General features: G+C 44.0%; 1 protein-coding gene across 4 annotated transcripts in view; it reads left to right on the top strand.

The window, feature by feature from the left end:
- The first annotated feature begins 208 nt into the window (after nt 1-208).
- Nucleotides 209-16917, top strand: part of LOC147112632 (intron Large complex component GCFC2-like) — a 79350-nt gene continuing 62641 nt past the window's right edge. For 2 of the 4 annotated variants that reach the window (XM_085997092.1, XM_085997093.1), the window contains exons 1-4: nt 209-609; nt 3557-3667; nt 6641-6781; nt 10790-10945. In XM_085997092.1, coding sequence (XP_085853218.1) covers nt 276-609; nt 3557-3667; nt 6641-6781; nt 10790-10945 — 742 coding nt within the window. In that variant the 5' untranslated portion in view covers nt 209-275. The remainder of the gene's footprint in view (nt 610-3556; nt 3668-6640; nt 6782-10789; nt 10946-16917) is intronic. The other 2 variants (XM_085997089.1, XM_085997091.1) reach the window with 2 other exon arrangements.

The following is a 16917-nucleotide window of genomic DNA, read 5'->3' on the forward strand; positions in this document are numbered from 1 at the left end:
TTAAAATATTGGATGGGGGAGGGAAGAGGTAGAAGACAATTCTTCGGCGATACTTTAGCAAAAGTAAAGCCAAATGTGTTGATACTAAGCTTTTTATTATACGTGTCTAGTTATATTTCGTGTCGATATTGTATTTTAAAATGAGATGCTTAAGATAATTGTTTATCACTCCCCACCCCCCCCCCAACCCAATCGGCAGTGGAAGAATCTTTCCCCCTTCCGGTGCGTGTTCGGAACGCCGCGGCGGCCACGTTCGGCCGCTGATTGTGTTAAGAATGTTCCGAAAACATTCGAAGCGGAATTTTCGCCGCAGGAAGAGCGAGTCCAGCGAGGAGGACAATGAGGAGCAGCAGCAGCCTCTGCTCACCGCCATACCAAGGCACAGCCACACCTGGGGACTCGCATGCACCTCCAAACCCACCTCAGCACCCGGCAGGTCAGCCAGGGCCCAGTCCGCCAGCCCCGGCTCGGCCTCTCCGAGCGAGAGCGAGGAAGTTGCAGACACCGGAATCGAATTGAAAAGCCGTGCACAGAATGAGTCTGAGACATGCACCAGTCACATTAGTAACCGCGACAAGAGTCTGCTCAGCTTTGGGTCTGACAGAGAAGGTAATGGCACAGGTTGCATACTCCCCCCCCAATCCACCTGTTGGCATCTGCAGATCTGTTAAACCCGAATCATTTATAGTCAGAACTCGCTTAGTTTGGTTTGGAACTGTAAATTACTATTTTGATATCGCTCTGGGAAAATAAATAAAAGTTCAATTTGTTTAAACTTTATTCCTAATAATTCCATAATGTTACAAAAGCAAAATACTGCAGATGCTGGAAATCTGAAATAAAAACAGAAATTGCTGGAAATACTCAGCAGGTCAGGCCGCCTCTGTGGCGAGAGAAACAGAGTTGTCGTTTCAGGTCGATGACCTTTCCTCAGACATTCCATAATGTTGACAGCTTTGTGGGATTGCAATCCAATTGAGGTGCCCTTTCTGCCAGAATTCACTGGCACCCCAATTGGCCTAGTTTTTCCCTGATGAAAGCCCTCTATGGCAGTGGTTCTCGAACTTTTGGTTGAAGGACCCCTTTTCAAATGGATTAGTAATCACTGACACCCCCCCCCCCCATCTAAATTATAATGCTAATAATATGCTATGAAAGTGCTGCATGTAAAGAGTGTTTCAATAATGCTTTTTAAGAAAACTGGTATTTACTTAGATATCAGTGAGATGGGTGTGCCTGCTTCTCATTGCAGAGTCTTTTTATCCTTGGTGTGATGTTTGACTGACTCACGTAAATAATTCTCCACTTACAGACGGGACCTGTACTTTGTCTTCATTTCTGTCATAGCAGAAAATGATGTTTCACAAATGTATGTTGTTGGGAAAGGTAGCAACACTTTCATTGCTTCTTTTACCAATTCTGGGTACTGATTGGCAAAAGAAGCAGAGGCGTCATGAGGAAAAAAATTTTACACAGCATATTGTTGTGATCTGGAATACACTGCTTGAAAGGGTGGTGGAAGCAGATTCAATAGTAACTTTCAATAGGGAACTGGATAAATACCTGAAGGGAAACCATTAGCAGGGCTATGGGGAAAGAGCGGGGGAGTGGGATGAGTTGGAGAGCTCTACTAAAGAGCCAGCACAAGCACGATGGGCCGAATGGCCTCCTCCTGTGCTGTATCATTCTATGATTCTATGATGATGGAGGCACTTGTCATACCTTCAGTGATGAAAGGTGCATTGTAAGAAAATGCATTGAGCACTGATACTTTCCGACCTGTAATTTGGGTTTAATTGAAGTTTTCTCACTGTGGATTTGCTTTAATTGTATATTGGTTTTTCACAAGGAAGATTTAAATATATTTAAACTCATTTGTATTGCATCAGAGTATCTGTAGGGGCAGGGGCACAGCCCGGGAGGGGATCATGTACTGGCTCTACCGGGGAGTGTACCAATTGTACTGGGATCCAACTCGCCTTTTGTTTTTTCAGTGAGGCCAACACATGGCGCCCGCAGCTCAAGTCGCGGACAAAATGCAACTCACTGAAAGATTTTTATCAATGAAAGAAAGTAACTTACATGTTATTTTGCGGACCCCTGGAAAGTCTGACCCCAGGGGTCTGTAGACGCCAGTTTGAGAACCATAACTCTATGGTACAAAATGGGCAATATTGTGAAACCAAACTTTGTCCTGGATTCAGGGAGATCTGGATGGAAAATCTTTGTGTCTGAACATACATCATTACTCTTAAGGAGTATACTGTAAAGCAAACAGCAAGTGATAGCACAGCTCTGGTTGGGTGACATAAAGTGGAGATTTAAAATTAAAGTTTAGGAATTCAAATATAATCTTCTTCCTACTCTTTAAACTGTATTAGAGACACTGTTAAAGCTATCTGATCAAGCTTTGGTTTAAGTCCTTCAATTTGAGCTTATGTCTTCAATTCATTAGTATAGTCTAAGGTGGACGCCATAATTATTATTTGATCAGTTTCAGTTAGTGTTTGAACCACTGTCCAGTTTAATTGGAATTTGTGAATTTACGCGAGGCTACCTGCTTTTGGGTTACTCTGTAAACAGCATTTATATCATTTTAAAATAACTCCAAATACTGATTCCCTTCCTTAAAAATGGAATTGACGTGTCAAACAGTTTTCTTTTTCTAGTTTAGTACCAGTAAATACAGTTACTGAAAACCAATGAACCTAAAGAATAACTTTGCTGCAGAATTTTGGCAGGTGGTTCTGTAAACCTGTCTGGTACCTCAGTGGTATGAGATACAATATGTATGCTACATTTTCCAATAGCCTACCCACAAAAAAACTTCTGATATTACTAGTAATTACAATCATATGCCGCTGATCCAATATCAAGTCTTTTTTTTAAAAAGAGAATAAACAGCTTTTTGCTATCTCCTTGAAGTATAGTCCTATATCTCAATCCCCTTCACCAGATAGCTATTCTTCATATGAGCCAAGATGGTGAGTGTAAGCTGGGAGTGGGAATATTCTATTTTCAGTGACTTGAGTCTAACTGAATTCTGTCCTCAACTGGATGTGTACGCGGACACACACCCACACCCACACTACAGCAGGGGTCACTGACTTGCAATGAGAAGTAAGAACTCTGGCTCAGCCCTTCCCTCATTACAATGCCTAACCCAGCTCAGAACAGAAATTGAATCTGGCACCTTCCTGGTTTGTAAGCTCAGTATTACACCACACAATACTGAACCATCAGCAACTCAAACTCAAAGCACTGTGTGCAAGAAAGAATCTGAAAATGGTTGATAGTGGTAATGCAAGACATTTACTGAATTTCAGTTCTAACCAGATTCAATCTTGTATCTTACTGGCAGGCATCTGCTTTCTTATGTACACTATACTGTAATAGATCCTGATTGTTTCAATTGTGTATTTGTTTCCTGACCAGTATACGGGTGTATGAGAAGGAGAACCTGTGTGATATTTTCATCTGTCAGTCTTATTCTAGTTACACCGCTATTTTAACAGCTATCCATGTAACCTGTAGTACATTTTTTTTCTAAATGTAGAGGGTGGAGAAGAATTTAAGGTGAGAAAGACCGGAAACACCATTTTATTTACGTCACATTGGAAAAAAGAAAAGCAGAATAATGTTGAAAACGATGAGGATATCTCAAAAGGTAAACTTTATAAAAATCATAATCATAGTGTATCTTTTAGCAGCAGTAGAAATGTTTATTGTATAATGTTTTCAGTCAGGTGTTTTCTTGTCTGTATATGTTAATGATGGTGACAGGTGCTTGAACTCCTATTGCTCAGTAAAATGATTAGTACTTTGTGGTGCTTTTGTGCTTGTCGGTAACTTGCACTTCAGAGAAATAAAAATTTAATTAATTACATAGAGTGGAGCAGGTGATGTGTTACTGTTGCGAGATGTGGGAGCCGGTGGACCCCATTGAGGCTCACGGTGATTACGTCTGTGACAAGTGTCTGCTGCTACAGGAACTCCAGCTCCGTGTTGATGAGCTGGAGTCTGAGCTTCAGACACTGCGACACATCAGGGAGGGGGAGAAGTACCTGGACTCTGTGTATCAGGAGGTGGTCACACCTATGAAGTTAATTAATTCAGATGTAGCCCATGGTCAGGGACAGGACGGTGTGACTACGAGTGAGGCAGTTACGGGGATCCAGGAGGTAGAGCTGGAGGAGCCACAGCCCTTGCTCTTGTCCAACAGGGTCGAGGTTCTTACTCCCTGTGGGGATAGGAGCAGGGACTGCAGGGAGGATGAGCAACCTGGCCACAGCACCGTGGAACGGGGGGCCATTCAAGAGGGGGGAGTAAATAGAAATGTTGTAGTGGTAGGGGATAGTATTATTAGGGGGATAGATAGAGTTCTCTGCAGCCGAGAGCGAGAGTCCCGAAGGCTGTGTTGCCTACCTGGTGCCAGGGTTAAGGACATCTCCTCTGGGCTGGAAAGAAACTTGCAGTGGGAGGGGGTGGATCCAGTTGTCGTGGTCCATGTTGGTGCAAACGACGTAGATAGGACTAGGAAGCCGGTTCTGTTAAAGGAGTATGAGCAGCTAGGGGTCAAATTAAAAAAACAGAACCTCAAGGGTAATAATCTCTGGATTATTACCTGAGCCACGAGCGAATTTGGCTAGGACAAATAAAATTAGAGAGTTAAATGCGTGGCTCAAAGACTGGTGTGGGAGAAATGGGTTTTGCTTCCTGGGACACTGGCACCAGTACTGGGGCAGGAGGGAGCTGTTCCGTTGGGACGGGCTTCACTTGGCCAGTGCTGGGACTAGAGTCCTGGCGGATCATATAACTAGGGCTGTAGAGAGGGCTTTAAACTAACTAGTGGGGGGGAGGTTCCTGGAGAGCAAGTAATAAAAATGACAACCGAGAAGGTCATAGACTTAGGTAGCAGAGGGGAAATTAAAAACCAGAGCGTGTCAGGAAGGGGCAGAAGGTATGGAGTAAAAGGTAAAGTAATAAAAAGGGCAAAAGCAGGAACTAAATGTCACAAAACATATTTGAAAGTTCTCTATCTGAATGCACGTAGCATTCGTAACAAAATAGACGAGTTAATGGCACAAATAACTACATATGGGTATGATCTTGTGGCCATTACAGAAACATGGCTGCAGGGTGACAATGCCTGGGAATTAAACATACCAGGTTATTTAACGATCAGGAAGGACAGGCAGGAAGGAAGGGGAGGTGGGGTGGCTATGTTAATAAAGGAAGGAATCACTAATACAGAGAAATGATATTGGGTCAAAAGATCAGGATAATGAAACAGTTTGGGTGGAGATAAGGAATAATAAGGGGAAAAAAACACTAGTGGGCATAGTCTATAGGCCTCTGAACAGTTGCAACTCTGTTGGATGGAGTATCAATCAGGAAATAGTTGAGGCTTGTAATAAGGGAACATCTATAATTATGGGGGATTTTAACTATCATATTAATTGGACAAATCAAATTGGGCAGGGCTGCCTTGAGGATGAGTTCATTGAGTGTATTAGGGATGGGTTTCTTGAGCAGTATGTAACTGAACCGACCAGGGGGCAAGCAACCTTAGATCTGGTCCTGTGTAACGAGACAGGATTAATTAAAAATGTCCTAGTAAAGGATCCCCTTGGAATGAGTGACCATAACATGGTTGAATTCCATATTCAATTAGAGGGTGAGAAGAACAGAAAATGCTGGAAATACTCAGCAGGCCAGGCAGCATCCGTGGAGAGAGAAACAGAGTTAACGTTTCAGGTCTGGGACCCTTCATCAGAACTGGAAAAAGCTGGAGATGTAACAGATTTAAGCAGGTGCAGAGACAGGGGGGGGTGGTTAGGAGGGGAGGAAGAAATAGAAAGAACATCCTGTACTTTTGTAAGAGGCAGGAAAGATAAAATGTTGCAAATGGGAATGGCAAAAATCATACTGCATGAAAAATGGGGGCAGGGGTAATTACAGGTAGACTATCCTTTATCCGAAAACCTCGGGACCAGCCATGTTTCGGTTTTCGGAAAATTTCGGATTTCAGAAGGTATTTTATAAGACTGGGAAATTTGTCGGGGGTCGGGGTGGGGGCCGGCGGGGGTCGGTGGGGGTTCGGGGTGGGGGTCGGCGGGGGGTCGGGGTCGGCGGGGGGAGCGTAAGTCGTGCGCCACTCTGGTCATGTCGTGCGCACGACTTACGCTGAACGAAAAAACTTTCGGTTTTTAGAGGTTTTCGGTTTTCGGAAGTTCGGATAAAGGATCGTCTACCTGTATCTGAAATTGTTGAACTCAATGTTGAGTCTGGCAGGCTGCAAAGTGCCCAATCGAAAGATGAGGTACTGTTCCTCGAGCTTACGTTAAGCTTCATTGGAACAATGCAATAGCCCGAGGACAGAGATCAGAGTGGGAGTGAAGCGGTGAATTAAAGTGACAGGCGACCGGAAGCTCAGGGTCACCCGTACGGACTGAACGGAGGTGTTCCGCAAAGCAGTCGCCCAATCTGCATTTGGTCTCCCCAATGTAGAGGAGACTGCATCGTGAGCAGCGAATACAGTATATTAAATTGCAAGAAGGACAAGTAAATCGCTGTTTCTCTCTCCACGGATGCTGCCTGGCCTGCTGAGTATTTCCAGCATTTTCTGTTGTTATTTCAGATTTCCAACATCCGCAGTATTTTGCAATTATAGAGGGTGAGAATGTTGGATCTCAAACAAGCGTGCTAAGCTTGAATAAAGGAGACTATGAAGGTATGAGAGCGGAATTGAGTAGAGTGGATTGGGAAAATAGATTAAAAGGTAAGACGATACATGCTCAGTGGTGTACATTTAAGGAGTTATTTTACAACTTCCAAAAAATATATATTCCACTGAGAAGAAAAGGGTGTCAAAGAAAAGACAGCCATCCGTGGCTAAGTAAAGAAATTAAGGATAGTATTCAACTAAAAACAAGGGCATATAAGGTAGCCAAATCTAGTGGGAGGATAGAGGATTGGGAAAACTTTAAAAGACAGCAAAAAATAACAAAAAGATTGATTATGAAAGTAAATTAGCAAAAAATATAAAAACAGATAGTACGAGTTTTTATAGTTATATAAAAAGAAAAAGGGTGGCTAAAGTAAATGTTGGTCCCTTAGAGGATGAGACCGGGAAATTAATGGTGGGAAATATGGAGATGGCAAAAACACTGAATGAATATTTTGTATCAGTCTTTACAGTAGAGGACACTAAGAATATCCCAACACTGGACAAACAGGGGGCTATATGAGGGGAGGAGCTAAACATGATCAAAATCACTAAGGAAGTGGTACTCGGTAAAATAATGGGACTCAAGGCAGATAAATCACCTGGACCTGATGGCTTACATCCTAGGGTCTTGAGGGAAGTGGCGGTAGGGATTGTGGATGCATTAGTAATAATTTTCCAAAACTCCCTGGACTCAGCAAAGGTCCCAGCAGACTGGAAAACTGCTAATGTAACACCCTTATTTAAAAAGGGCAGTAGACAGAAGGCTGGAAACTATAGACCGGTTAGCCTAACATCTGTGGTAGGTAAAATTTTGGAGTCCATTATTAAGGAGACAGTAACGACATTTGGATAATCATAATTTAATAGGACAAAGTCAGCATGGTTTTATGAAGGGGAAGTCATGTTTGACAAATTTGCTGGAGTTCTTTGAGGAAGTAACATATAGGGTGGATAAAGGGGAACCAGTGGACGTAGTGTATTTAGACTTCCAAAAGGCATTTGACAAGGTGCCACACAAAAGATTATTGCTTAAGATAAAAAATCACGGGATTGGGGGTAATATTCTGGCATGGATAGAGGATTGGCTATCTAACAGAAGGCAGAGAGTTGGGATAAATGGTTCATTCTCAGACTGGCAATCAGTAACTAGTGGTGTTCCGCAGGGGTCAGTGCTGGGTCCCCAACTCTTTACAATCTATATTAACGATTTGGAGGAGGGGACCGAGTGTAACATATCAAAGTTTGCAGATGATACTAAGATGGGAGGGAAAGTAGTGAGTGAGGAGGACATAAAAAACCTGCAAGGGGACATAGACAGGCTAAGTAAGTGGGCAGAGATTTGGCAGATGGAATACAATACTGGAAAGTGTTAGGTTATGCACTTTGGCAGGAAAAATCGTAGAGCAAGTTATTATCTTAATGGCAAGAAACTGGGAAGTACTGAAGTACAAAGGGATCTGGGGGTCCTGGTGCACGAAACTCAAAAGGTTAGTATGCAGGTGCAGCAAGTGATTAAGAAGGCCAATGGAATGTTGGCTTTCATTGCTAGGGGGATAGAATATAAAAATAGGGAGGTATTGCTTCAGTTGTACAAGGTATTGGTGAGACCGCACCTGGAATACTGCATACAGTTTTGGTGTCCATACTTAAGAAAGGACATACTTGCTCTCGAGTTAGTACAAAGAAGGTTCACTCGGTTAATCCCGGGGATGAGGGGATGGACATATGAGGAGAGGTTGAGTAGATTGGGACTCTACTTATTGGAGTTCAGAAGAATGAGAGGTGATCTTATTGAAACATAAAAGATTGTGAAGGGGTTGAATCGGGTGGATGCGGGGAGGATGTTCCCGATGATGGGTGAAACTAGAACTAGGGGGCATAGTCTTAGAATAAGGGGCTGCTCTTTCAAAACTGAGATGAGGAGGAACTACTTCACTCAGAGGGTGGTAAGTCCATGGAATATGCTGCCCCAAAAAGCTGTAGAAGCTACATCATTACATAAATTTAAAACAGAAATAGACAGTTTCCTAGAAGTAAAGGGAATTAAGGGTTACGGGGAGCGGGCAGGAATTTGGACATGAGTCTAGGTTCGGATCGGACATGGCCCTGTGGGTAGCGGAGCGGGCCCAGGGGCCGTGTAGCCTGATCCTGCTCCTATTTCATGTGTCTAATTCTGTTAGATTCAGGAGATGGTTCTGTGATAGTAGATTGGCGGTTAGGATCAGATCAGCCATGATCTTATTGAATGGCGGAGCAGGCTCGAGGGGCCGATTGGCCTACTCCTGCTCCTATTTCTTATGTTCTTATCAAGACTGCGTTACTGTTTTTAATGGGAGTAATCTGCTGAGTTTATTCTTGGTTTGTAGTTATATTGTTGTTACACATATACAGTTGTTTATTATATTTGTTTTCTCACTTCCCCTCTTGAAGGTGCTGACTGTTGCTTGAATACAATTCCTTAGGCACTGGTCGTCCTGTGGACACCTGTTATTCACGTGTGAGCCTTGACGGTGAATGCTGCTATATTCATCACCTCAGCTGAGTCTGACCCTATCTCAGGTGACAGTCACACATGCACCCTTCCAGCAGAAGCAGGAACTCTGACTTTCCCTTCCCTAAGCCTGTGGTGCTGAGGCTGACTTCAATGCTTTGGGTGAGAGCAGCTAATTTAGCACCAGTCACATCTGGGTAACATGGCTTAGCTACTCACTTTGTTTCTGAGCTTTCACGAGAGCCCTGCACTTGACTTTTAACACTTGGTTTTATATTCTGAATAATCTTTACAGTTACATTGAATGGTTTTAAAAAATCAAGTTCACTTGTCCTTGGACCTTGTTTAAGTATGTGTTCTGATATTCTTGCTCCTGTTAGCGCAGAGACACTGCACAAATAGTACCCCAGCCTCCATCCTATCCTCCAACACCAACCTATATATAGACATAGGTTAAGATTGTCAATGCAGCTGCCTAAGCTGCCTCCTCTTCTCTTTTTCCCCCGCCCCACCGTCCTCGTCTCTATCCTTTTATTCCCCCACCACCAACAGACTCTCTGAAACCCACCTCCCTTGGTGCCCTCTCCACCCAACTCCTGGCTATAAAATCACTTTTGTTTGCCTTAATGCTCGCTGACATTGTAAATGGCTTCCTTTTAAAACTACCATCTTCCTCCTTAACAAGTCCATTCACAAGTCCTTTGTCCTCTAAAACTTCCATAGTTATCTCTAATCTCCCTTTCCTCTCTAACCTCTAAGTCACCATCCAGTTCCATGTTTTGTCTGTCTATCACATGAGTAGTGGTGAGCCAGTTAAATATTGGCAAGTGTCTTTATTGGTTTCAGGCAAAAACTCTGTTGTCTTCCTCCTCCTCACCGCCCCCCCCCCCCCCCCATTCCATCCCCCTCCTCTGCTGCTCACTCAGGCTGAACCAGTGATAATACACCCTCAGGATCCAGCTGCATCCTGAGCTGACCTTTAAACCACACTCATTATCCATCACCAAGACTGCTTAATTCCACCTCTGAAACATCAACTGGTGTTATTCCCACCACTGCTGAGACAATTATTAACTGTTTGTTACCTTCAGACATGACCTCTCTGAGGCTGGCTTCCCAGAGCCTTCAGTAATTGACAGCTTAAAGTAGGTACTAAATTGGAATTTCAGTGGAGCAGTTGATTCATTGATATAGAAGCCATGACCTTTGCTCAAAAGAAAATGGGGGAAAAAATGGTTTTATCTTGCGTTCTGGCATTGGAACTGTCACATATAGTTAGTTTGAGTCTCCTATTCCTTGCTGCAGTTTGGTTACTGTGGGAAGATTAGCAAGAAACTTTCTTCAGCAGGAGTTAAGGAAAAATGATGGTAAGTTTGAAGATTCCTTGTGTTCAGTTATGCCTACACACAGGACAGGAACAATTGTGTAAAATTTGTGTGTCATATGCTGAACAATGCAGCACAGTATAAAATAAATCAACTAACATTTGACTATGTCCTGTCTTATGTAGTTTTGTGAATTTTGAGAGTTTCATTGTTACTAATGTATATTGTGTTCTATTTGACTAGAGGAGGAAACTCTGCAAGTTTCGAGACTGACAAAAATTCAAAAAGGAAGCAGTTCAGAGGAGGAGACAGTGGAAACGCATACAGAAAATGAAGAGATTAGTTCAGCAGATGATAAATCTGAGACTTCCAGGGTAACCCAGCACAAAATACGACCAGGTTTGGAATTTCAAATGCAGCTAATGTTCATTAATATTACTACCCTTGATTGGTAAAGTAAAAGGGGGAAATAGGACAGCAATTGCTCTTATACACAGACAAGTACAGTATTTGTACTCAAGGCATCTTTTGTAGTTTTCTTTTTACTATAGCTGGGCCTGCTCTTTGCTTGTTGCCCATATACACGTAGACCGCGATTTTGCCAGCGGAGGCGGGGTCGCGGTGGGAGAGGTGGTTGGCGGGTTCCAGTCGTGCTCCTGGCTGCAGCCACTCTGTAAAAAGGATTTTCTGTTAATAGGGCTTGTTAAGCCCGCCCTGCGGGGTTCCCAGCCAATTAAAAGAAAGTGGGCCTGATAACGTCATTTGATGACACGTCATCAGCCGGTTTCCTTAAAGGGGTCATGACTGCATTCATTTTAACAGTTGTGCTGTCAGTGTTCTGCAACATTGAGGTGCTGCAAACACTGACAATCACTGCACAAGGGTGCACGGCTGCACCCAGGCTCTCGCATGACTCCCTCCATATGCTTTTGGAGGGAGTCACAGCACGCAGGGAGGTTCTCTTACCTTCCAAGGGCGGAAGAGACCTCCCCAGGAGACCAACGCAGCCTGGTTGCACATTGCACAGGAGGGCAAAAGCAGGGATGTCGTCAGGAGTGCCTGGCTGCAGTGGCGCAAACCTTTCAATGATCTCAGTAGATCACGAAACGTTACTGCAAAGCCACATTCAACCTCATCCTGCTGTGCCACTCATCACATCCCCATCACTCTGCCTCCTCTACCCTACTTCTGCACATCCTTACTCATACCAACTTACCTTGCACCTCCATCCATCCCTCTCTATCTACATTATCACATCCCCATCTCACTAGCCAACCCCTCACACTCACCCTCATCCTCATCCTAGTGCAATCATACCAACTAACAACACACAAGGGTAGGCATTTGGGTGTCTTATGCAATGTTCATGGACATTATCTGTTAATGTGTTGTCAAACATTGAAATCTTTATTTTTAACACTTTGCCTTATTGTGCAGATCTGTGCTCACCTTTGGAAGTGTCTTAGTGAGTTGCAGTGAATGGTGAGACATAACGGTATTCCCAGCAATGGTGATGAGTGTGAAAGGAATGGCTTGGCCATTGTAGGAATGCTTTATGGTGATGGTGTGGGGTGGTCGTAACCTGGCGCATCATGTGGCAGCCAGGGTGTACAGCGTCAAGTGAAGTAAATCTGGCCATGGTGATGCCATCCCTGGTGTCCCGGGCAGCAATGTTGTCAGGTGCTGATGCCCTGTGTCCTGTGCAGCATCAGGTGATTGCGGAGAAGGTTGGTGTTGTTGTTGGTGTGCCTGGTGATGTTGGTGTTGGGGCTGATCGTGGAGGGATACAGAGGACCAAGGTGAGATTTTTTTCAAGGGCACCGATGCTGCTGGAATAGATGGCAGCTGAAGTTGTGATGACAGAAGCGATCAGTCAGTGATGAGAGAGGTTGCACCAAGGAGGTGACAGTGGATAGAGAGTTTACTCCAAACACTTCCAAACTGCATACAGCTCAAAAGTGTCTTCCAAGTCCTGAAGGCTCAAGCTTCTGATACTGGAAAGTGACCAGCTGTGAAATGGTACCTTTCATACCACTTTTGTACCTATTCACAGCAATGGGGAGACGTAGAGAACCCGACCTACTTACCTGATGTGATCTCCGAATGATGTGAACCCTGTTAAAGGTGTGGTAAAATAGAAAAAGGCTGGCAAAATAGTAGATAACAAGTACTTAACAAGCAGTTAAATGCTTCCCTCGCCACTTGGTGTCGGGTCTGTTCTGAAATCGCAGACCCGACACTTTAGAAACTTACATGGAGGCGGGTTCGCAGCGGGTTCCCAACCCGCTGTCAATCATTTCAATTTTGACAGCGGACCCGCCTCCAAACCTGCACACTGAGCACCGGCAAAATTCAGCCCATGTTTTCCAGCAGGGTTCGCTGCATAGCACATCATAAGCAGGAACCTTGGCTGATTTCCTCTGCCTTACCCTCTCCCATTACTGAGGCCATCTGTACCGCAACCACTACTACTACAACAGCACAGACCAGGGATTAAACTTGGGATCACTTTTTAAATTGTTGAGATACCTGGGTGAATCATTAATTTGGGTCTGCCGAGTGTCTGACACACAGAAGCCCATCACCAAGTTTAATGGGCTGTAATTTGTGGCCCCACGGATGTGTACGTGCCCATAAGGGCCGCGCAAGTTCCAAGTTTAGGCATGCGCTAAAACCCAGAACTTGCGATCTGTCGCAGGCGGAGAGTTGGGCTATTTGCAAAACTTCTGCCCTGCGAATGCCTGTGAAATTCTTACGCTGGGTAAAAGCAGGCGTAAGGCCTGCTTTTACCAGTGTAAGAATTTTAAAAAACAGAAATAACATTTTATCAATAATTTACACATTTAAAAACCTGTGAAATAAGGTAAGTTTATTCTTAGCCCCTTTAAAACATTTAAATTTATTTTTCAAAAATACATTTTTGTTTTAAATATTTAATTAAATGCCATTTTAAATGCCATTCAAAAAAATATTTGAAGATGTAGATGTATTTTTTGGGATATTCCAATTCATGCCCATAAGCATGAATTGGGATTCCCTTCGTTCATTCATTGGGCTGGCCCACATGATCCCAGGGGTGCTCGCGAGCCGCCTGCGACCCCGGGATATGTGGGCCTCTGCCGCACGGGTACTCGGGGAGGCCCAGGACCGCGAGTCTCCATACCTCCCGGACCACCAGGTACGCGGGCATTTTATTTGCGGATCGGAAACATTTCCCTGCGGGAAGCCTCCGATCGCAAGTTCAGGGCCAATAGTCTCTGAACCAAGTTACTGAGAAATCTCTAAATTTTCTGTTCACACACAGTTTCCAAGAAGGGAGGCCTTGCAACACAATGCAAGAAGACATTAGAAAACTTGCAGACTGGGCAGTTAAGTGGCAAATTACCTTTAAAATATATAAATGTGAGGTGATGTGCTTTGGTAGGAAAAACAGAAACATCACCTACCCCTTTAGAAAATAAGAAACTGAATGGGGTAGAAGAGCAAAGAGCTTTAGGGATACAGGTGAACAAATCATTAAAAGCAGAATCACAGGTCAGCAAAACAATTGAAAATGCTAACAAAGCACTCGGATTTATTTCTAGGGCTATAGAATTCAAAAGTAATGAAGCTATGTTAAACTTGTATAGGACTCTGGTCAGGCCACAGTTAGAGTACTGTGCACAGTTCTGATCTTACTGTAATAAGTACATAGAAGCACTGGAGAAAGTACAAAAAGATTTACAAGGATGATACCACAACTGAGTGATTACAGCTACTGGAACAGGTTGGGGCTTTTTTCTTTAGAAAAGAGAAGACTTCGAGGTGACCCAATAGAGGTCTATAAAATTATGAATGGGTCGGACAGGGTAGATAGGGAGAGAATCCAAAACTAGGGGCCATAAATACAAGATAATTTACTAATAAATCCAATAGGAAAATTAGGAGAGATTTCTGTACTCAGAGTGATTACATAGAAACATAGAAGATAGGAGCAGGAGTAGGCCATTCGGCCGCTCGAGCCTGCTCCGCCATTCAATGAGATCATGGCTGATCATCCAAACTCAGTACCCTGTCCCTGTCTTCTCCCCACATCCCTTGATCCCTTTAGCCTTAAGAAATATACCTAACTCCTTCTTGAATATATTTAATGAATTGGCCTCAACTGCCTTCTGTGGTAGAGAATTCTACCACAGGTTCTACTACAGGTTCACCACTCTCTGGTGAAGAAATTCCTCCTCATCTCTCCTAAATGGCTTACCCCTTATCTTTAGACTGTGACCCCTGGTTCTGGACTCCCCCGCCATCAGGAACATCCTTCCTGCATCCAGTCTGTCTGGTCCTGTTAGAATTTTATAAGTTTCAATGAGATCCCCTCTCATTCTTGTAAACTCCAGCGAGTATAAGCCCAATCGACCAAATCTCTCCTCATACGTCATTCCTGCCATCCCAGGTATCAGTCTGGTGAATCTTTGCTGCACTCCCTCCATGGCAAGCAAGAACATCCTTCCTCAGATAAGGCGACCAAAACTGCACACAATACTCAAGATGTGGTCTCACCAAGGCCCTGTACAACTGCAGCAAGACATCCTTGTTCCTGTACTCGAACCCTCTCGCTACGAAGGCCAACATACCATTTGCCGCCTTAACCGCCTGCTGCACCTGCATGCTTACCTTCAGCGACTGGTGCACAAGGACACCCAGGTCTCGTTGCACTTCCCCTTCTCCCAATCTATTGCCATTCAGATAATAATCTGCCTTCCTGTTTTTGCCACCAAAGTGGATAACCTCGCATTTATCCACATTGGGCAGATGCAGTATAATTACCCAACCTGTCCAAATCATACTGGGGTTTCTCGGCATCCTCCTCACAGCACACACGCCCACCTAGCTTTGTGTCATCTGCAAACTTGGAGATATTGCATCTAGTTCCCTTGTCTAGATCATTAATATATATTGTGAATCGCTGGGGTCCTAGGACCGATCCCTGCGGTACCCCACTAGTCACTGCCTGCCACTCGGAAAAAGACCCATTTATTCCAACTCTTTGCTTCCTGTCTGCCAACCAGTTCTCTATCCAAGTCAGTACCTTGCCCCCAATCCCATGTGCCTTAACTGTACACTCTAATCTCTTATTAGAATGTGGAACACTCTTCCACAGGAAGCGGTTGAGGCAAATCGCTTGGATGTTTTCAAAAGGAAACTAGACAAATGCATGAGAGAAAAGGGAATAAAAAGATATGCTGAAAGGCTGAGATGAGGTAGATGGAATGGGAAGAGACTCATGCAGAGTGTAAGCATCAGCACAGACTAGTTGGGCCGAATGGCCTTTTTCTGTGCTGTATATTCTGTGTAAAGAGGGAGCAGCAGGAGTGAGAGATGAATCACCTATCGGAAGACAAACCTTTTGTTGGATTACATAGGATATACGGCACAGAAACAAGCCATTCGGCTCAACCAGTCCATGCTGGCATTTATGCTCCACTCGAGCCTCCTCCAGTCTTTCCTCATCTAAATCTATCAGCTTAACCCTCTGTTCCCTTCTCCCTCATATGCTTGTCTAGCCTCCCCTTAAATGCATCTATACATCATTGAGACCTACACAGATGATTTTACACAGGATATATGGCACAGAAACAGGCCATTCGGCCCAACCAGTCCATGCCGGCGTTTATGCTCCACTCGCACCTCCTCCCGTCTTTCCTCATCCAACTCTATCAGCATAACCCTCTATTCCCTTCTCCCTCATATGCTTGTCTAGCCTCCCCTTAAATGCTTCAACCACTCCCTGTGGTCGTGAGTTCCACATTCTCACCACTCTTTGGGTAAAGAAGTTTCTTCTGAATTCCCTATTGGATTTCTTGGTGACTATCTTATACTGATGGCCTCTAGTTATGCTCTTCCCCACAAGTGGAAACATTCTCTCTGTATCCACTCTTATCAAAACCTTTCATAACTTTAAAGACCTCTATTAGGTCACCCCTCAGCCTTTTTTCAAGGGAAAAGAGACCCGGTCTGTTCATCTTTTCCTGATATGTATACCCTCGCATTTCTGGTATCATCCTTGTAAATCTTCTCTGCACCCTCTCCAGTGCCTCTATATCCTTTTTATAATATGGCGACCAGAACTGTACGCAGTACTCCAAGTGTGGTCTAACCAAGGTTCGATACAGGTTTAGCATAACCTTTGTGTGTTTGTACTCTGAGATCCTTTTGTTCCTCTATCCCACCCAGACTCGCACCCTGCACATAATAAGTGACCTCCTTATTCTTCCTACCAAAATGTAATAATTCACATTTATCTGTGTTGAACTTAATTTGCCACTGATATGCCCATTCTGCAAGTTTATTAATGTCCTCCTGTAATTTGTTGCAGTCCTCCTCAATATTCG

Source organism: Somniosus microcephalus, chromosome 9 (assembly GCF_052327205.1).
Source record: "Somniosus microcephalus isolate GS21.2 chromosome 9, FLI_Smic_1.0, whole genome shotgun sequence".
Classification (NCBI taxonomy): domain Eukaryota; kingdom Metazoa; phylum Chordata; class Chondrichthyes; order Squaliformes; family Somniosidae; genus Somniosus; species Somniosus microcephalus.